Raw genomic sequence first — 21,753 nt, forward strand, 5'->3', positions numbered from 1 at the left:
TAATAATAATAATAATAATAATAATAATCTGCAAGTCCAGAAATTTCATTGTGCTCCTAACATCCTGTTTGGGCTAACAACATACTGCTTTTGGGGCATTAAAATTCCAACCACTGTTGAAACTTCTCAACTCTGCTTTTCCCCAACACTTTCAAGAATTTCAAAAGCTGCTGCTCATATCTCACCTGCTGGCTTTCACAACAGGAACAAAATGTTGTCCTGTGGGGATATGCTGGAGAAGAAAATTAGAGAGGTTTGTAGGGAAAAGGGCTATTAATTTGGGTAATTTGGGTAATTAATTTGGGTAAATGTCAAACAATCCCTTTTATATGTGTATAATACCAATAGCAATACACTTTATTCCAGTGTTTTACTCTACACAGCAAGTTATAGCAATATAGACCTTCTATCTATCTATACTTTCCACGACCACTTTACAGTGCTAACAACACAACACTTCCTTATTAACAGTACAAGATTTGGGAAGAATCCAGTGCAGAAGGTGAATGACAGTGGGTGTCTGCACAGAAAAGAAGGACCTAGCACTGGGGGGAGGAAACACATTTTTATTCCACTACTGCACTGCTATGGGGGGAACTGGAGGAACAGAATCTACAGTTGCTCCTGTTGGAGAAAGGGTTAGAAGTCGTCCTCCCCACAGCCCCAGACCCCACATACCTGAAAGGGATCTTAAGCGGCATTTTCTTAAGGGAAGATATTTCAGGACTCCCATTATTCTTCCATATATTCTAACAAAAGCTTTATAATATCAACAAAACCTAAATGATCATTTATCATTCTGACAATTACCATTGTGATCTTATTAAAATTATTACCATTATTATCAATATAAGCGTCATCATAATTATTAGGATGGTCATTATAATCATTATGATCCTTATGACCATTATTAAAGTTATTATCATTATTAATATTATTATGACTACTATCATTATTGATATTGTTTTACCATTATCAAGTTTGTATCATTATTATCATTTTATTACTATGATTTTGACCAATATATTAACATTATGACCATTATCATATCATTATTATTATCATCATTACCGGTATTAAGACCAGACATGCAGGTCATAAGATTACCTAACGTACAAATTACTCTTCTACAAGGCGAGCTGAGCAACAAAAATAGCTCCCCCAAAGCCGGGATGAAACATCTTTTTAGCTGTGCAATGCAATGTGAATTCAAAGTATGCAAGAAAGCTCTTAAAGGTCCATGCTCGTGACATAGAATTAAACTGAATGCAATGCACAGAAAATTCATTATTGGTGGAAGTTCACGGTTACTGTTATCTATATACATAAATTGACCTAACTACTAATTTACTGCTACCCAATGCCATTCATCATTGAAATAAAATAAAGTGTTTAAATATTAAGTAGTGACAGGCCTTAGTGTTAGATGTTCTTTTTTCAGATGGGTAGTCAGTGATCCACCCACTACCTAAACAATTGCCCTGCCTATTAACAGATAGGACTCAAGGCAGCATTGCTGCTTTTACACGCACCATTTCACAGCCCCCTGTGTAAATACACCTAAAAGATTGCACCTTTGCCTGTTCCTTCCTGCTCTCTGTATAGATTTGTGAACCTCCAAACCACACGTAGCCAACAAGGTGCCAAGATAGGTATAAAGGAGCAAGTTATATCCACAGGTATACCTTAAAGTGAAACTTCACTTTTCACAACCATTAAAAATATTACAGCTGCATTGCACGTGCCCTTGAATTGAATATATATGTTAATTTGTTATACTTCCTAAAGAACACCTATAATAAAAACCCCAAGCAGTACAGTTAGTATTTACCTATCACCTGGTAGCAGTAAACTACTTGCCCATGTCACCAGAGTGTTCAAAAGTGAACTTTGCTGACATCAACACCTACATTAGAGCGCTTCTGTAGCCCATATGACCTGATGCATGACCTGAAATTGGAGCAGATAGGATAGGATTTATAGCTATAAGTTTTACAGTTTAGGACCCCCACTCCTTAGGTGTTGTGGCTGAATGATAGCCTGGGCTCATAGGAAGAGGTTGGAGGATACTTAGGCATACTTAGGGTTATTTAACCCAGAAGTGATCAGCAAAGACCCTCACAGGAACACACTTGAAATGAGATGATGTTCGCATGGTTCAAGAACTAATTAAACCTGCAGAGAATATCTGAGACTGCTGACATGATACAATAGATTGTCAAGCACTGCTGATGTGTGACAGACAGAATCATAAAGCTATGGTAAAGCATCATTTCTGGGATTTGTAAAAAAAGTGTAACAGAACTGCTGCAATTCTCACAATTGCTAGTGATAATATTGCTCATACAGTACAGTTCTGTTTACACGACCAAAAGCCTAAGCCTTTGCCAACATGATTTCTTCATATCCAATTTAAATTCTAATCTGTCAAATCATCATTGTTTCGGATTCAAATCTTTAGTATTTGTCTACTTCCTGCAATAATGATTTGAGATGGACTTAACCACTATATTTAGTATTAATGGCTGTTTTTGAGGACCATATTATATAAGAACACATCTACGCACATCATCCTGATGAAAAACATTTGCAGCCCTTAGTACAGAACAGGGTCTGCCTGTGTTAGCACTAACATCCAAGTGCCTCCAACATGCTGCCAGTGCCATGCTTACATTGGCATATTTGACATATATTAGCATATTTTTATGGGTATGTCCCAGGGTTCAGTCATGCTGGATGGAAATATATTCTTAAGTCACTTGGATAGCAGAATCTGCATCCGAGTTTAGGCCTGTGACATGTTTACATACAGCTACTAAAAGGGCCAGTTTTTAATGGGGAAGAAAGGAGGAGGCGGCATATTTTTTTAAGGGTCCCAACAGAATGGCAGGGGTGTTGGGAATTGGAATGCTGTACATTAGGGTCTACCTGACACTTCAACTAACGCAAGAAATCTATAGGGAGACATGTTTGAGCCCTAAAACAACCAAACTGGAGATTGGTACAGATACCCCTAAAATAATAAATGGGTCAATTAAATTTTTAAAATTCAATAGGTGATGCATGTTAGACATTATAGACTTAACATTTCATAATTAGATTGTATAGCTGCCCAAAGCCTAATAACATGATAAGGATATGAAGAGTGAGTGAACTGGGAAGTGAAGTCAGAGACATCTTTTGCTTTAGAGTGAATAAAACATTTTTTTTTACTGTCTGTGCTACAGTTGAAGGTTGTCTCTCACTTCCTGTCTGGTGAAATAATTGTTAATACATCAGTGAATAGGTGCAAATTTGTCTCCAACTGGGGATATGGGAATGCTATTCTTGCCACTGAAAGTATTATGTTTCTCTATGATGGGTTAGCCTCTTGTTGTTTTTAAACAATTACATCAGGGCTTTTTATTTTTGTATGCCTTTCTTTTTTTAACTCAGCTTCATATTGCTTTGTCTTTTTTTTGGTTAAGCTTTGCATTCATTTTAAAATATTTAATAAATAGATTAAACAAAAACTACCACCAACACCGTGGCACTATTACCCCTACTCATACTAAGGATGTAGACGTTCCCTCCATTGACCACTATTTTTCCTTCAACTGACACCAATGATCGGGCAATATTACTTTCACTGACACCAATGATAGGGCAATATTACCTTCTTTGACACTAATGATAGGGCAATTATACTTTCACTGACACCAACAATGGAGCAATTTTTTTCCTCCAACTGACCACAAATAATATTAAACAGGATTTATATATTGCCAACATATTATGCAGTGCTGTACATGAAATAGGGGTTGCAAATGTCAGACAGATACAGACAGTGACACAGGAAGAGGAGAGGTCCCTGCCCTGAAGAGCTTACAATCTAGAAGTAGGGGGCACCATGGTTCCTACTAATACCAGCAATGTGATACTGTTTCTTTTACTGGGGCATTATTTTTCCTCCCATACACCACAAATCCTCAGTTATTTTTTACACCTGATCACCACTAGGTCAAGGGCAATGTCTACTCTCCAACAACTGCCTTTCTACTCCCACTGGCCACCTTTTGCAGGTCTGATACAGTGAACTGGCAATTTGTTTAGAAAGTTTAAGGATCCCTAACCCAGGTAGAAAAAAAAACCCAACAGTTTTCTTTGCCCCACTCTATGCAAAAAATAATAAATGTATTTTGGCTGGGCATGCTGATATTTGTGAAAAGCCTCTTATGCATAGATTTAACTAAAACCTTCTATAAAAATGATTTTTATGATGTTGTGAAGTTTGTAGGTTATATGGTTTGGTAATATAAAGTACCAACTTCAGTGGCCATGTGTTTGTGTGTCAACATCCTTCAGTTTATTTCTGTTCTCAGTTTGCAGTGATCCAGATAGACACCGCACGAGAGCTGGAAGATCCAGATTTCCTGACCGAAAGCTACCTGAACCTGGCTCGTAGCAATGAGAAGCTGTGTGAATTTCAGAAGACAATCTCCTACTGCAAGACCTGTCTAAACATGCAGGGGACATCTGTCAGTCTACACCTGAATGGACAGGTGTCACTGAGCCTGGGGAATGCCTATCTGGGTCTCAGCATGTTTCAGAAAGCCCTGGAATGCTTTGAGAAGGCTTTGAGATATGCTCATAACAATGATGACAAGATGTTGGAGTGTCGGGTCTGCTGCAGCCTGGGGGGCTTCTATACCCAGCTCAAGGTCAGCCATGATTATTTCTTACGTTATGGAGGATGAAGCAGATGTATCTTGTATCTAACCTGAAACAATAATATTCTTCATTTGGCTCATTTTTTTTAGGAAGTGACTGGGTTTATAGGACTAGATTATGCTAGTATTGTATTGTATTGTATTTAGATCAAGCATTGGTTTCTATTTGCTACTAAATTCTTTATGTTTGCGGTACATTATTGAACACGTTTGTGAAATGCGTTTCACGCATGTGAAAGTTGCTCAGCACAATTTTCAGCAACTCCTTTTTATTTTCTAGTCTGTCCTAACCATATCACAAAAATTTTAGGACTATCATAGACATAATTTCTCCTAAATACTGCTAATTTTACATTTAAAATAATACCCGACGATGCTGTCATAAAGGCCTTCTGCAGGCACTTCCTATGATAGGTTGACAATGCATTATCCATGTCTCTTAATTGTGATCCTGCATTGTCATCATGTGCGGATTGATGAATGACTGATCGGGAATGACCATTGTTCACTCCTATACATGAAGAGGAAGCACATCAAAGTGCCCCTCACTCTTCTTTCCCTTTCCATAGAACAGAATGACCACTGTGTGTACAGAGCCAGTTTTTTGTTTATCTGTCACTGGAAACAATCATTTCCAGCATTGCTGCTTTGGCCAGGCATAGTCCACTGCTATCACTATCAGGAAGCCTGCTCTGGTAATTGCCAGGCAGCCATTGCTAAAGTGCATTTATGCAGAAATTGGATGCAAGGAGGCTAAAAGAGATCAGGAATACCAAGAGGCAACAATGATAAAAAAAAGGTGTAAAAAATAAATTATTACACAATGCTTCACCACACCAAATGCCAATTAGTCACATCAACTTTAAAAATACTTTAATAAAAAAGAAAACTAGTCTATGTCTCTCCTATATGAAGCTGAATAAATTTACACTCATGTTGCTTTTTGTAACCATTTCTTTCTTTCCTGTAATGACTCATAGTACATGTTCTAGAAGTAAAGAACTTTATGAGACACCCCCAGGCTGCAATATTGTTCTGGGACAATTACATCAAATAAATAATGACAAATTCCACCTGGGACTTCTGATGAAAATTTGTAGGATTGATTGAAATATAGCTTTCCAACAAATTCATCATAATGATTCATTTGGGGGTACAAAAACCTGGATCCAAAAACTTGTTCAAATATATTCCCCAGTATCCACAAAATATATACTGTACATTCACTTTGATTTTGGAAATGTATTTTATAACCTTACAAGACCTCTACCCTGCACAAGAAGGGAGAATAGCAGTGAGTGGTCTTGATTTCAGGATGCTACTGCACAGAGGCAAAGTCTCAAATTAGATTACTGCACAAATCTAAAAGAAATGTGCAAAGAACACCACAATTCAAGTAAGAATACACATCTTGTATAGCAAAATGTTTGCTTATCCCAGAGTTCAGCTTTAATTATTCCTACACTTATTCCTAAAAGTCATATTACAGCAGGAGGGAACAAATACCCATGATGTAAGCATCACAAAGTAGCTGTGAATCCTATACAACTGAACCCTGCACCGAAACTTACTGCTGCATGCTGTTTGTGTAGTTTACACTAAAGGAAACAATATGTTTCATAGGTTTATTGGTTGATAGTCACTTCTAGAGATCTGTGTATAAAGCAGTGATATTGACATTCACCACATAGTAGAGAATCTTCCAGGTCCATGTGCTTTCAACAGTAATGACTGAATATTCACTATAGAATATTTGCTGAGTGTCACATTTACTTCTTTGTTAATAGACCCCATAAGGATTAACTGTTAACTATTTAGTTAAACAATTCAGCTCTCCAAATGAAATGTATCTTGAAAAGCCCTACATGATTCATAAAACCAGGTCTTTCTTTAGCCTCTGAAAATCAGGAGGGATTACTCAGAAAAAAAGAATATTGCACAGTTGCCCTGTGACTAATGGTGTCACCCTCAGAGGTCAAAGGACATGACCTTCCTATACAGCTGACATAGTCCATATACTCATTGGAGAAGACTGGCTTAGGACAGATAGCAGGACCGATAGGGCAGATAGCAATGCAATATGTCATAAATCAAATAGGCAGCTATTCTTTTTTGGTAGATTGGAAATAATGGGAATAATTCCTCCAAATAGAGACAGTATCTGGGTAAAGGTTACAACAGCTGAAATCCTTTTTTTATAGGCTCACTGTGTATGTTGGAGAATGTTAAGCCAGGCAAAAGCAGTGGAGGGGATTTAGGAAATGTATCCATATGGCCTCCTGCTATGGAATGGTGGGGGTCATCCTATTTGGAATCCCCACCTATGAGCCATATCACCAGCAATGATACAGCCTTAAGCCTTGCACTTCTTAGAGCAATGTGGGTGCACAAACCTGGTTTTATTGATGGACTGTAAAAAAACCAAGGGGAACCAAGAGGTCTCCAAGCCATGGTCAATGCAGTGCTTTATGGGAATGCTTTTAATATATTGTTGTCATCTCCCACCCCAGTCTGCTGTCTGTAGTGAAGAGAATAATAAAGCCAATCCCCCATTTACTCTGCTTTGCCCTCTTATCACTATCAGCATCTATCAGCACACTTGCATTCAGCACTGATCTAATTGGCTGTAAATGCTCATCTGAGCAACTTACTTATTTAAAAAGTACAAAAAAAATTTTTGTAATATTTGTGAATACAGAACTACATTATTTTTTTGTCTTATCTGCCTGGATTTTAGTTGTAAATACCATATGAGCACAGATAAATGCCACCAATTACAAGTACAGATAGATTTGTGTCTCATTGGTAATTAGTATGGCCCAGTATACATTAAAGCTGCAATTACACTTACATCCATCACCCATGTAAATTGCCCAGCATAGCATTTCATGTAAAAGGATAGTAGGAAAGGGAGTCGCAGTGTAAAGACATGCTGGCACTGCAGTCCACATTCCTTTAATGCTTTGTATTGTAAAGTTAACCTATCAGTGAACACTTAGTGAGCTTTATCACTTAGTATAATGTTAGTACATTGGACAGTGCTATAGCTTTGAAGATTTCAGGGATGTGGGCTGCATGCTCTCTATTAGAGATTATGTGTGCAAGTTGATAAGTATTGGTTATATGCATGTCTTGAAGGGTTGTGTATAAGCACATCAAGCCACATCTAAACAAATCTTTCTGGGACAATAGATCGATCATGTGTTGAATTTTCTTCGCACCATCCTTCACTTGATCGGTCTGAGTGTACAACTATCTAGCAGTTGAATTGCCCCTGTTCATCTGACTGCCGTCTGAAATCCATATTACTTTTATTACTAATTTCCTTTATAAATGTTTAATTTTCAATCATTGATGTACAAATACATATTTAATAAAGTGACAAAGGATCCCCAGAGCTTTATGGGTTTGCCCACCATGACTGTTTCTGGCTGCATGAGAAGCAAAAATAAAGCAGCATGATGATGAGGAGTCACTGTGGTAGTTGGGGGCATTTGATGAATGCCAACCAACCATCTGTCACAACACTTGGTGGGAGGCTGCAGTTGTGGCTAATTGGCTATCCACTACATGGAAGCCACATGGGAACAACCACTATGAGCTACCCAGAAACAGCCAGTGTGCACAAGCGCTAAAGTTTATCCAATAAGCAGCACCGTTTGTGCAAATACATTTCGGACACAGATACCAATTGAGGTAGGGTCATTACTGTGATGGACCATTCATATTGTGAACAGCCAGTTCATTTCAGCAAAGAGGGAGTGTTTTTTATGCAAAAAAGAAGTCTATGGATCTATCATCTGGTTGATTAGAAGGATATCATTGCTTTCCAATATTTCATATAACAAATAAAGAACTTTACATTCCCTGGTGAGAACTCTCTGATGGATCAGCTTTTATCTTTTATAAATTATTGTTATTATTTATTGTTATAAATTGTGCTAGCAATAGGAAACAGAGAATGTGATTGGTTATGGGTGGGAAAATGCATTCTACATTTGTATAAATCAGTCATCAGGTATGCAGTGATAGTTTTTAGGTCGCTGCAGGGAAGAAGAGATTTTGTAATCTGCACTGACAACAGCAGCTGCCTCCAGGTTTCTCCTGATACAGATCAGCAGATAAAAGGTCCCAGCAGGGGTGAGCCAAACATATTTTCTCTACATTTTTCTGGAAGAAACATGAGACAAGTTGCTCACATCACCTACTGACCTACAAAAGCCTAATAGATAAAGATGTCTTCTGGCTGTGGGGTTTCTCTGTATCTCCAGCAATATTTTATACAATGAATAAATGTGAATTTTCTCGGGTATTGCTGTGACATAAAATAAATGGTTCTTCACTCATCTTCTTGGCTTTGCACTCCATCATTTAATCATTTGTATCTCCTCCACAGGACTTTGAGAAAGCTCTCTTTTTTCCATGCAAGGCAGCTGAACTGGTTAATGACTATGGGAAAGGCTGGAGTCTGAAATACAGAGCGATGAGCCAATACCATATGGCTGTGGCATATCGCAAGCTCGGGCGTTTAACAGACGCGATGGAGTGTTGCGAGGTAAGGTCCCCGTTCCATATCACATTTATACCTGCTCTGCAGTTAAATGAGAAGCCATGGTTTATACATGCTATAAAAGGATCAGTTCATTCAAAAATTTGTTTTTAGTTTTATTTGGGTGGTAAAATATTCCAGGTGGTTAAACCTGCTGGGCTGAGTCACCTCCTACATTCCTATATAGGATCTGGCAGGAGAACCTGGTTGATCCACAAACCTGGGATAGATTTTCTAAAATCATTTACTAAAATTTGGCAAATGTTTTTCATCCTGGACCAGGTCAGGTTTGCTGGATGACCCAGGTTCTCATATGAAAGTCTTATCTTCTCTGTTATTGGAGAGCTTTAATAAATCAGGCCCATTTTGTTACATGCTTAACCCTGCCATATTATACACTCCTGTTCTGCCTGCCTGGAAATTTCAGATATTCCCATCCACTTTGCTGTGCTCCAGCTCCTCCTGTAATGAATGTAACATTCACTATAATATAAATAAATCCAGAGTGGGAGCTTCCTATAAAGTTATCAGCAGATGTGCAGACCTAGGAACCCAAGATTAGAGATACCAACCAATAGTTTCCTTAAAAGATTTAAAAACCTGCCAGGTTTGCTTACTTTTTAGATTTATGTTTCATGATTTCATGGAATTATCTTTGTCTATGGAGACATAAATTGGATTTGTTTAATTTGTTTTTAAATTTTAATTTTTTTTAATGATAATGTTTATTGAAAATATTTTATATATAAAACAAACACAGTTATAAACAACTAAAAAGAATAGAGAAGGAAGGGAAAAGACCGGCGTTTTCTAGAAATAGGTTTTGTGTGAAAACTAGTGTTTGAATTTAACATTGGTGACAAAAAAGTTCCTTCCTTATTTCATATTGGGCTAGATAGGAACTTTTCTAGACATATGATTACTATATTATCATGAAATACATATTCTCCACATATGAATTACATGAACATAGAACAATACATCAAACATAATAAAAGGTGTGGAGTTGTACTCAAAGAGTCATATTGTCATAATTTACCCGACGCGTTTCGCCCAAAAATTGGCTTCTTCAGGGGATGTAGAGACTTGAGATAACATAAATGTGGTTGAAAGAAGAGTCTCAAGGTATATAATGGAATTGTGTATAGTGGCAGTGTAGAGATGCCAGGAAAGATGGCACTGCAAGTGGTAAGAGATATTAAACTGGATGCAGGGTCAGCTAGTGTGGTTACCTTTCTAGCATAGGGTAGATTTTTCTGCATTTTAAATGTGCATATCATTGATTGTACATTAACTTGCAGGGGTTTAAAGTTTTGGCAAGTGTCCAACCAAGGTTTATAGACCGATGAGTTGTTGCGGATCTCTCAAAAATTGAGAAAGTAATTAAGATCCTTGTTAAAATCAGTAATTGAGAATTTTGGATATATTGGAATTTTGGATATATTGAATTTTGGATATATTTAGACTAGATTGGAAGTTGTTGTAAGCTTGTGGCTGGCTGCTAACAGTCTGCTTATTCACACTGAATCACCAATGATGAATATAAAAAGGCTTTGGCTCTCATCAACTACTATAATTGAGTATTTAAATATTCACCCTTGTTGACCATTTACCTGTGGACTGCATTAGTATACCGCTTATCTCTCAGTGACTGATGTCTTTATCCTGGTCAGTAACCATTATTGTACTACCACATACTACACATATAATTCGCAACAACTATTTTTTTTTAGCAAATTATCCCAGGCTTGGCAAACACAAGAATTACCCTGTCTAGTTGCACATGAACAATGGGTAACAATAGGCCTGTATTCCACTTCCACTACTATTTTTTACTATTCCACTACTTTTTTTTTTATATTTTTGATCATATCTTTTAATATGCCAGATTTATAAAAAGGCGTCATTTTTTTTTAAAGTTGGCAATGCTTTGATCTTTGTACCCTAATTAACCAAAATTAGTGATCAGAAACTTTAATTATTTCAATAGACGGGCATAGGATGGTAACTGATGGCCTTACTTGAATATGACATACATTGGCCAATTAATTACTTTAGCAGCTGCTGTCTCTACAAAAGTGGTGATTAGGGGGTTTCACTTTTAAAGGCAATTGTAAAATGGCAATCAAGCTGAATAATTGCCAGAATAGCACTTCTGTATACCAGCAATTGTATTACTGTCACCGGTAAATCCTAGTTCTAAATTGGCAGTCGTTCATAAAACTGATCATGTTGGCTGACTGCCACATTTATTATTGGAGTAAGGCATACTGTGCCATTATTTTAACATGATCACCAGCTTGAGCAATTAGCCCCTATATTGCACCTTTGTTTGTGCCTAGAAATAAAACACAGACCCCTATAAAAAAGGAAATCAATGAATAAAAGTTGTGCTCAATATCCTCACTGTATTTCCTGCCTGCTCTGATGATGGATATTTAGTTGTAACAAAGAGCCATTGTAACACAGAATTACATCAATGTTGGATTGATACTCTTTTACATAGTAGACTGGTTAACTTTTTTAAACTCTTTTCTTGGATTAAAGGAGTCAATGAAGATAGCGATGCAGCATGGAGATCGTCCACTTCAAGCTCTCTGCCTCTTGTGCTTTGCTGACATCCACAGAGGTCATGGAGACATTGAGGTACATTTTACTAATAATTTAGGTTGCTATTAAAGAACTGCATTTAAGAATTTGATAAAGACATGACAAAAATGTATTCCCCACCTCCATCTTCCCCTCAAAAACAATACACAGCATAATTATTTTTGTTAACCATTTTTGTTTTTCTAGCAAATTAGTTAAAGAGGCTTTAGACAAAATTGTGCAGCTATTGGAAGTTCAGTTCATGTTTTTAATCCTGGACCAGATCTGTTCCAAGTTGTCTGGATCACCCAAGACTCCTGTCTTGGAGAACTTTGATAAATGAGGTCCATAGTGTGTGGGTTCTCTTTTTGGGGTGAATGAGGCATAATTGTTTTGCTGGGAAATAAATCATTGTATGTGAAGAGGTAGGTGTGATAGGCAGTTATGTAGTTCAGCAGGAAGGGATGGGATTGTTGTTTGGGATTTCAGTAAAACAAATACTGTTTGTCAGCATGACAAATTAGGACATGAAATTAGGAACATGCAGGATTTCTAGCAAATGGGTATCTTTCTGTATTTTAATAACCATGGATAAATGTGCACGTATTAGAGAGATGTAGTGAATATATCTAGTTTTATTTTGTGTTGACATACGCTTTAAAGAGGGTAATGTAAAGAGGGTGGCACAGTGGCTCAGAGTTAGCTTTCTGGCCTTGCAGCTCTGGGTCCCAGGTTTGAATCTCCCAGGACACTATTTGCATGGAGTCTGCAAGTTTTTCCTGTGTTTGTGTGGGTTTCCTCAAACTACTCCAGTTTCTTCCCACATTCCAAAAACATGCAGTTAGGTTAATTGGCTTCCCCCCAAATTGCCTTTAGACTGTGGTAATGACATATGACTATGGTGGGGACATTAGATTGTGAGGTCCTCCAATGGACATGACTATGGACTTTATATAGCGCTGCTTAATATGTCTGTGCTATAAAAATACTGTCATGGAGCATTGGAAGCATGCACAGCAATGTACTATTGCTTCTGTAGCAAGAACTGCTTCTCCCTGTGCACCCTGTTGCTATTTTAAGGGATCAAGTAATATTATATCCCACATTTTGTTGTCATTATACAAGACCCACATCCTTTTGTTCTGATCCTCTGCCTTTAATACTATCTGACCCAGAATGAAGCCCCTCAGGTGTTTTCAACTTGGGCCTGATATATTAAAGCTCTCAAAGGCTAGAGAGGATACATGTTCATCAATTAAGCTGGGTAATACAGTAATCTCGAAATAAAATTAAAACATTTGCTATCAAATGTGTGGCACTGACAAAACCAAAGACTGAATTGTATTGTCTCTTCCTCTTTAATAAAGAATGCACACCTATTTGGAATGCTAACAACTTACCCCAATAAGCAATAATCAGAGTATCTGTTTGGCTGGAAACTAGAACAACAGGGAAACTTCTAAAGTCTTGGTTACATTCCTATTGTTTGATTTGCCCACATTCTACTGCCACATGGTAAATAATGATTTTTCTTTGTCTTACCAGAAAGCAATTCCTCGATACGATTCCTCCATGAGCATTATGACAGAAATTGGTAATCGTTTAGGTCAAACTCAAGTGCTGTTGGGAGTTGCCAAGTGTTGGCTGCACCAAAAGGAAATGGAGAAGGTATTGGGACTTTAATGGGAGGGAATGAGAAACATATAAACTTAAAGTGTATTTAAAGCATCACAGCATACAGTGTTTAACCCAGAAATTGTTCAGGGTTCTCCCCAGGCCCTTTTAGCTGGGCGTACCACCCAGCACTTTTCAGCACCCCACCCGGCTGGTTTTGGGTGGTTACTAAAGAGTTTGGTCACAATACAGGGGCTGCCACCCACCTACAATTTCTTCCCACCCGGCTTAAAAAAAATTCTGGGTTGAGCACTGTTGTTTCAAGCTGGGTGGGAAGAAATTGTTGGTGGGTGGCAGCCCCTGTATTGTGACCTAACCTATTAATACCTACTGAGTGTGGAAACCAACATAGTTTGGTCTTTTTCTGCTGTGTGTGGGCTTCTGATGCTGCTGTAGCTGATATAGTCTTCTACTGTTGTATCTGGTGTAGTCTTCTGCTGCAATAACAATCTTCTGGTCTTCTGATTATACTTGGAGTGGCAGTCTTCTGCTCTGTCATATTCTCTTTAGAGTTTAACTTTCTGTTTATTCAGGGATACATCTCTGTGCTTATGTTGTTAAAAAATGGTGTTTGCAGTTGTTCTGTACAATGGCTGACCTAATGGGGTGTTTTTAAGATGTTTTTGCCTACAATACTAGTTTAGTTTGTTCACCTTTTTTTAATTTTTTACTATTGACTATGCTGTTTTAAATTCCATAATGCCTGGTGTCAACAACTAGTTATTGGTCATCATCATTTAGATCACACATCTTTCCTTTTGTAATATTTGGTTGTACAACCATTGAACCTTTGCTATGCAACAGAAGACAGGTTTTATGTTGCAATCACTTTATGCCGAGTTGAGTTTTTGTCTTGAGTTGAAGCCACTTTCTTGAGTTTATTTCTTGAGTTGTAGACACTATGCCAAGTGGAGTTCTTGTCTCAACTCAACTTGTTGAGTTGCAGCCACTTTGTTGAGTTGAGTTCATGTCTTGAGTTGCAGCCGTTTCCATTACCAAGCAACAAAAGAGTGTTTTTTTCCTTACTAAACCATTACATTTTTTTTCTGACTGGCTATTCTAAGGGGGGAAACCTTGCCCGTTCTTGCATAGTCATGGTGCCCACTCTCGTATGATGTTGTTCTGTAGCGGATGTTCGGTGTATGATTAGACCTGTGATACACTTGCAGTCTATCTGGAGTATGGAGGCAATGTAATGGTATGTAAGGGGGAGGGTGAAAGTTGTAGACTCTGCTATGCACTGCATCTGTTCTGTCTGTAATCAGGTCAGGCCTGGCTATGGCAGTTGCACAATAACAAGAATTTACTCCTGGTTCTCTGCCTGACACGTGTGCTTAATCTGCAGGCCTTGGATGGACTCCAAAAAGCCCAGGAGTTGGCAGAAGAGATAGGCAATAAGGTGAGTGAGACAACGTAGATTAATGAAAAGATTACTAGATTGTAAGCTCTTCATGGCAGGGTCCTCTCCTACTGTATCACTGTCTGTATTAGTCTGTCATTTGCAACCCCTATTTAATGTACAGCGCTGCATAATATATTGGCGCTTTATAAATCCTGTTTATTAATAATAATAACCCACCTCCCTGATTCCCTTACAGGATGTCCTCTTCTTTTTCCTTCTCTTTTACTGCACTCAACAGTTTTTATTCCTTATCATTAGAAACCTGACTTTTCTCAGCTGTTAAAAGTTCTATAGCAAAGCATGCTGGGAGTTTCTATATTTGTCTCTAGAATATGTGTTCCGTATTTAGTACTTTTACTCCTCGGTTCCAGGTGCTTCTGTAATGTTTTCTTTATAGTCTATTCCTAAACAGAGAACATCATGGCTGGAACAGTGCATGATTCTGAATATTCTATAAAAAATTCACTTAAATGAGTGGAAATCAGCTTTGGAGTCAGATGAGTTGTCCACAAACGTTTTATTTGACATCATTATGCATGCTTTTAGATCTCTGAATATATCACTCGGAATGCTGGGAGGTGTATTACCTGTAACCTTTTTCCACATTTGTAAACTTTTATGTGATTTTTAACTTTTTAAACTTATATTGATGCCAGAGGATGCCCAATCTACTTTTTATTAGTCAGATAACCCTCTTTTGTGTCTGATAAGATTCACTTTGTCTTTAATCAGTAACAAAGGTGACGACAAGGAGGCGTCGGCCCTTAAAATGGTTCCCTTTTAAGCCCTGAGTTGTCCATCCTTCTAAATATTATCTTCTAAAATAAAGTAACTGCACTTTTCTTGACAAAAAACTTCGGGGATGATCTTTGTGCATTGCAAGGTTTTTTTTTTTTTTGCAAACTTTATTGCAGATTCTTACTTTCCCCCATTCTCAATAGCTTTTTGATTCTCCATGTCCTTTGAAAACTGATTACTGAATGGGAGGATCTAGTTTATTATAATCACCTGGTGCACTTTTTGATGTTCTAATAAGGAAAGTTGCCATGCCTGCCTTGAATTTTGTTAGGCTGGTTTTAGATTATTACTGCAGATTGAAAAGGAAAGGGTAACAACAAATTAAAAAATTACTTGTGTATCACATATTTGTGCTATAATATTTTTTAAAGTAAAGTGGAGACACAGCAAATTTTCAGGACTTCAGGAATTTCATTTTTGTATTTGTCCTAAATCCCTGCAATGTAATCCTTTTCTAAATATCCTTCTAGAATGTTTCCATCTATTTCACAGACAGCAGATTGAAGGTCTGCCATAGCAGGATTAAATGTTTCCATCAGAAATACAAAGATAAAGCCAGAAAAATGTATCCTACATTTATATAAAACGTTGGTTGTCTTCATCTAAGTCCATTTCTATTTCCATTCTCCTTGTTATTCTGCAAGCTGTCCCTGTGCTTTCCTACTCTATGGGTTCTTTATTATCTGACCTTTTTGTCATGTCGTTTCTTCCACAGCTCAGCCTATTAAAAATTCACTGTTTAAGTGAGATCATCTATCGTACGAGACAGCAGCAACGGGAACTCCGCACTCACGTCGTTCGGTTCCACGAGTGTGTGGAGGAGATGGAGCTGTATTGTGGAATGTGCGGAGAATCTATCGGAGAGAAGAACTGCCAACTCCAAGCCTTGCCCTGCTCCCATGTCTTCCATCTCCGGTAAGAAGAGTTTTGATATGTATTTTCCATTATCTTTAGTATAAATTATTCTGTTTGGTTACATTTATTCAGTGGAAAAGTTCCCCACCAGTCAGACATCTTGTCTCTGGTTCCCACCACAAGAATGAAGTAAGTCACTCAACATTATGCCAAGCTGTGATGTTATTTGGTTATCCACTCCATATTCGATTCCACATAGAAGTCTTGGGGAATGTTCTGTGAGATGGAAACGTTTTTGCCTTGTTCTACGAAATATCATCCTTGCACTAGGTTTGAGGAGCTGATTGATTATCTCATTGATCTCAAAGTGCTTGTAGAAGTATTTCTGGTGGTCAACGACCATGATGCCTGGTGACCAGCTAAGACCTCCCTATCCTAATAAGGTCACTAACTGAGCATTTCATCTCTGGCTCCCCTGGGTGCCTTGGATCTAAAGCTAAATTATCCATTTAACAGAAGTTCCTCAAGCTTGCTCAGAATGCAGCATCACCAGGGGGACAGACCACATTGGTTTGTTATAAGACTGCAAAATCTTTATTGAGCTGCCCAACTTAAAAAAAAAAATTGGATATCAAAAGGAGAAGAACTCCTCTGAAACTTTACTGAAAGTAAATGGGCCCTTGAGGAACAGTGAATGGGTAACTGGTAAATGCTTCTTATTAGGTTAGGAAACATGGTATCCTAATATGTAATCAGTTGGGTGTTGGTTTTTTTTTTTAATGGACAATTCTTCCCCTCCCATCTTATTATTTTGTCACTGTTACTTTGTTGTCAGGGTTTACCTGGTCTCTGACTGATGCCATTGCTGACCTTTGGGTGGACAAACATCTGTCCTGTACTTATGGACATGACAAATTATATTGGGCTCACAGTTCACATGTGATTGGCACTGGTTTGTCCCCCACTATAAGTACTTTCTCTTTCCAACAAAAAATTTTAGGTGTTTTTAAATGGAATTAAAAAAGTTCCTTTCATATTAGGTATGGCTTTGTACATAATATCATTTATTTATACTTCTCAAGATTCATACTGGTTCTTTCTTTTCTTGCCAATTCAGCTGTCTCCAAACCAATGGGTCTCGTGGTTGTCCCAACTGCCGCCGGTCTTCTGTAAAACCCGGCTTTGTGTGAAGGAGAAGAGCGTTGGGTAAATTTTGACAATATTAACCTAAACTCCAGGACCAGTTGGAATCAGAGCAGCTGTGCAAGTAGAACATTGTCGGTCTCTGCGCTTGTCTCTTGCCAGGACCATAATCTTGGTGCTACACTTGCACTACCTGAAGCTAAGCCGCCCCTGTCATACATTTACATTACCTGTATGTGAAATCAGAAAAGACATGGAGGAAGCCGGCTATGTATGAACAGTGGGCTCATTTTCTCTTGGTATTTTTGAAAATATATTTTATACTTTACCATTTACTGATTGAACAGGAAAATGCTTGATCAACTTTTTATACACACTGCCTCTTCAAAGTCCTAAGATTGTTAACATTCAGCTTGGGCTTAGCCATGATCTGGAGAGCAAAGAATGGTGGGACATGTGGTCAAGAGCAACCATAAATACCACCTGGTCAGTAAAATATATAATAATGTATTTTTTTTATTTTTTCTATTATACATAATAATAATTAGCAGTTGTATCTAAGTTTATGGACCCTTACAACAAACCACAACAGTTCCAGTCATTGTGGACATGTACTGAAATGTGTGAATAGATTCATCATGGTTATGAAGAGCAGAAAATGGCTACTGAATGCATTTGGCTTTCTCATAATTGCATTGAAGCCTGAACTGGACAGGATCATTCGGCTGTCTCTTTATTCCATACTTCCGAAAGGCCTGTGGACATTAGAACTTATTTTTTACGTCCTCTCCTGCATTAGTGTGGTGCTGCTCCGCATGTCCACATCTCTTTCTCCACAAGGGCTCCTATTTTCCACAAGCCTACCTCCCACTGTAAATAAAATATGCTGTGTTGTTTTCTGGTGTTCATGTATGATCTACACTGTGTAACTTATATACGATCCCTCTATGTTTATTCCTATTTTGTCTGTGTGTTCACTCAATAATTGTGTCCACTGTTCCGAGCAGTGCTAAGCAATGAAAAGTTGGATGCTTTACAAAGGGTAATCATTTATAGGAGTCAATCAGATTTCCTTTTAATGAAGGTTAAAGCCCAATTAAACTTTTTTTTTTAAATTAGCTAAATCTACAAAGATGCATTATTACAACTCATAAGTTAGTTGAGATAGCTGGTATCATCCTATGCAAGTGCTAAACATGTTCTCTGTGTAGCTCTTTTCCTCCAGGGTGTTGTGCTTTCTGCCTGAGCAGCCAATCCCCAGCCTTGAGCATTCCCATAGGAGAGCAGGATGTGCAGGATGAGCAGGATAAGACCTGTGCCAGCTCCAGCATAAACCAACATGCAGATTACAAAGGCATAATCAGTCTGGGTCCTGGTAAGCAATCAGAGCAGTGCAGGGAAGGTAATTATTAGTGGGGGTTGGCTGTCAAGAGAACCTGTCACCTGAATGGGCTAAGAGATATGCCCTAATGCTGAACTATAGGCAAGACACTAAATACAGAGCTGAACATGTTGATTGTTGTCCTGGGACAGTCCGTCTCTTTATTATACTATACTATACTTCAGCATTTGGAAACTAGCAAGGAGATTAAGCATATCTAAACCTAAAATCATAGATATTATATCTTACCAGTTCTTGGATGTGGACTATTAAACACCTCCTCTCTTTTTCTTTGTAAATATTATCCAGTGTTTATATAGCACCAACATATTATGCAGTGCTTTACTAAGTCTATAGTCATGTCACTAACTGTCCCTCACAGGAGCTCACAATGAAATGTCCCTACCATAGTCATGTCATTAACAGTCTAAGGTCAATTTTGGGGGAAAGCCAATTAATATATCTGCATGTTTTTGGGAAGAGACCGGAGCAAACACGGGGAGAACCTGCAAACTCCATGCAGATAGTGTCCTGGTCAAGATTCAAACCTGGAGCCCAGCGCAGCAAAGGCCAGAGTGCTAACTCCTGAGCTGATAACATTGTTGGAGGTTACACAGACGCTGCAGGATCAACTGGTATTTTTCTGTACTTGCAGAATATGTTGGTGGAAATCCAATGCAGCCACCAAATCTAAAGACTGGTAAGCTACAATATAATTTATTTTTGTTTTTAGGTTTAGGTATACTTAAAGTCTGCTGAGCAGATTTCTATTGGTTTGTGCAGCTATTAAGTGGGGTTCCTACTCTCTCCAAACTGTTAGTTTATATAAGGAGGAGTAAAGGAAACCCAAGGTGGTTAGGAAGCCCCAAAATTTCATGATTATCCATATCACATCCCAGAACTGTGGCAGGAGTTCTCACTTTTGTGTCCCTAAGCAATAAAAAAAACAACAGACTACACATAAACCTGAAATATAACTTTGAACCTTACTGGCCCTTTACTGCTGTGTACTGTATGCTTTTTTTTCATGCATGTTCGATTTGGTTCCTATTAGCTATCAATGTTTTCTTGACAGTTTATGTTATTTATTAGCAATAGAGCATGTACAATGCATAATTATTATTTATGTTCCAATTTAATAAATGTCATCATTTGGTAAACAAAGCCCAGTGGTCCTTTCACACAGCACTAAAGTTATTCTGCATCATGTGACCCATTCCTGGAAGTTATTCTCAGTGAGATGCTCTACAAGCAGCACTTCAAGATGAGCACAAAGACTGATACTGAATATTCAGGTTTAAAACATTCTGGTCTTTTGTTTTATACTTATGGCCTTGGTCATCATCTCACTACTTCCCATCACTCCATATCTCCTCTCCTATTGTGTGTTACTTCCTCCACCTCCTAGATTGTAAGCTCTTCTGTGCAGGGTCCTCTCCTCCTCCTGTGTCATTGTTTGTATCTGTCTGTCATTTGCAACCCCTATTTAATGTACAGCGCTGTGCAATATGTTGGCGCTATATAAATTCTGTTTATTATTATTAATAATAATGCTGTTCCTGTGTATTTTCAACCTCTGCTCCAGTAATCCTGAGAAGCTAACCACAACAGTTCTACAAAGGTCTGAGATAGATTAGGGAGATGTATACCTGTAGATGAGATTTATTACTGCAGATCAGACAGATTTATTACTGAAGATGAGACACAATTAAGTTTCAAACAGAGGCATAATTAGGAAGTGCTTGGGGTCAGGCTTCATTCTGTTGTTGTGCTACTTTAGAACAAATGTGGGAGAAATGTATGACTCCAGCTGTAACCTTGTAGTAGTAAATATGCCAGATGTCCCCCTTGTTGCTCCTATTTAGCAGTGCTATGTGACAGAATTGATAAATCTCCCCAATGTATTTTCAGTGAACCCCTATTATTGCAGCATTTTTTGGGTATGATGTTCACATTTTTACAACATGTAGGTACAGTGAGGGAAAGAAGTATTTGATCCGCTGCTGATTTTGTACGTTTGCCCTCTGACAAAGAAATGACCAGTCTATAATTGTAATGGTAGGTTTATTGTAGGTGTGAGAGACAGAATAACAACAAAAGAACCCTCAAAAACCCAGTGCTCAAAAGTCAGAGCTTGATGTGTAGGTTTATTGTAGGTGTGAGAGACAGAATAACAACAAAAGAACCCTCAAAAACCCAGTGCTCAAAAGTCAGAGCTTGATGTGCATTGTAATGAGTGAAATAAGTATTTGATCCCCTATCAACCAATCTGGAGATTGGCACTCCAGGACCTTCATGTGCTTCTTCTTGAGTGACTTGTTTTTTGCCTGGCCGTGTGTTTTGGGTCATTGTCATGCTGGAATACCCATCCACGACTAATTTTCAATGCCCTGGCTTAGGGAAGGAGGTGCTCACCAAAGATTTGACAGTACATGGCCCTGTCCACTGTCCCTTTTATGCGGTGAAGGTGTCCTGTCTCCTTAGCAGAAAAACACCCCCAAAGCATAATGTGTCCACCTCCATGTTTGATGGTGGGGATGGGGTTCTTGGGGTCATAGGCAGCATTCCTCCTCCTCCAAACACGGCAAGTTGAGTTGATGCCAAAGAGTTCAATTTTGTGCTCATCTGACTACAACACTTTTAACCAGTTCTC

At 38.2% G+C, this 21,753-nt stretch overlaps 2 protein-coding genes across 2 annotated transcripts in view; both read left to right on the forward strand.

Moving 5' to 3' along the window:
* Window positions 1–4,500, forward strand: part of CELF1 (CUGBP Elav-like family member 1) — a 50,960-nt gene extending 46,460 nt beyond the window's left edge. The window contains exon 14 of the mRNA XM_072421921.1: window positions 4,362–4,500. The gene's annotated coding sequence lies outside the window, so the exon portion shown is untranslated. The remainder of the gene's footprint in view (window positions 1–4,361) is intronic.
* RAPSN (receptor associated protein of the synapse) overlaps window positions 1–20,283 on the forward strand; it is a 25,067-nt gene extending 4,784 nt beyond the window's left edge. Inside the window, exons 2-8 of the mRNA XM_072421938.1 lie at window positions 4,362–4,700; window positions 9,106–9,264; window positions 11,806–11,904; window positions 13,393–13,515; window positions 14,867–14,920; window positions 16,437–16,636; window positions 17,694–20,283. Of these exons, the coding sequence (XP_072278039.1) occupies window positions 4,362–4,700; window positions 9,106–9,264; window positions 11,806–11,904; window positions 13,393–13,515; window positions 14,867–14,920; window positions 16,437–16,636; window positions 17,694–17,766 (1,047 nt within the window). The 3' untranslated portion in view covers window positions 17,767–20,283. The remainder of the gene's footprint in view (window positions 1–4,361; window positions 4,701–9,105; window positions 9,265–11,805; window positions 11,905–13,392; window positions 13,516–14,866; window positions 14,921–16,436; window positions 16,637–17,693) is intronic.
* The last annotated feature ends 1,470 nt before the right edge of the window (window positions 20,284–21,753 follow it).

Source organism: Pyxicephalus adspersus, chromosome 9, assembly GCF_032062135.1.
Source record: "Pyxicephalus adspersus chromosome 9, UCB_Pads_2.0, whole genome shotgun sequence".
In the NCBI taxonomy this organism is placed as follows: Eukaryota; Metazoa; Chordata; class Amphibia; order Anura; family Pyxicephalidae; genus Pyxicephalus; species Pyxicephalus adspersus.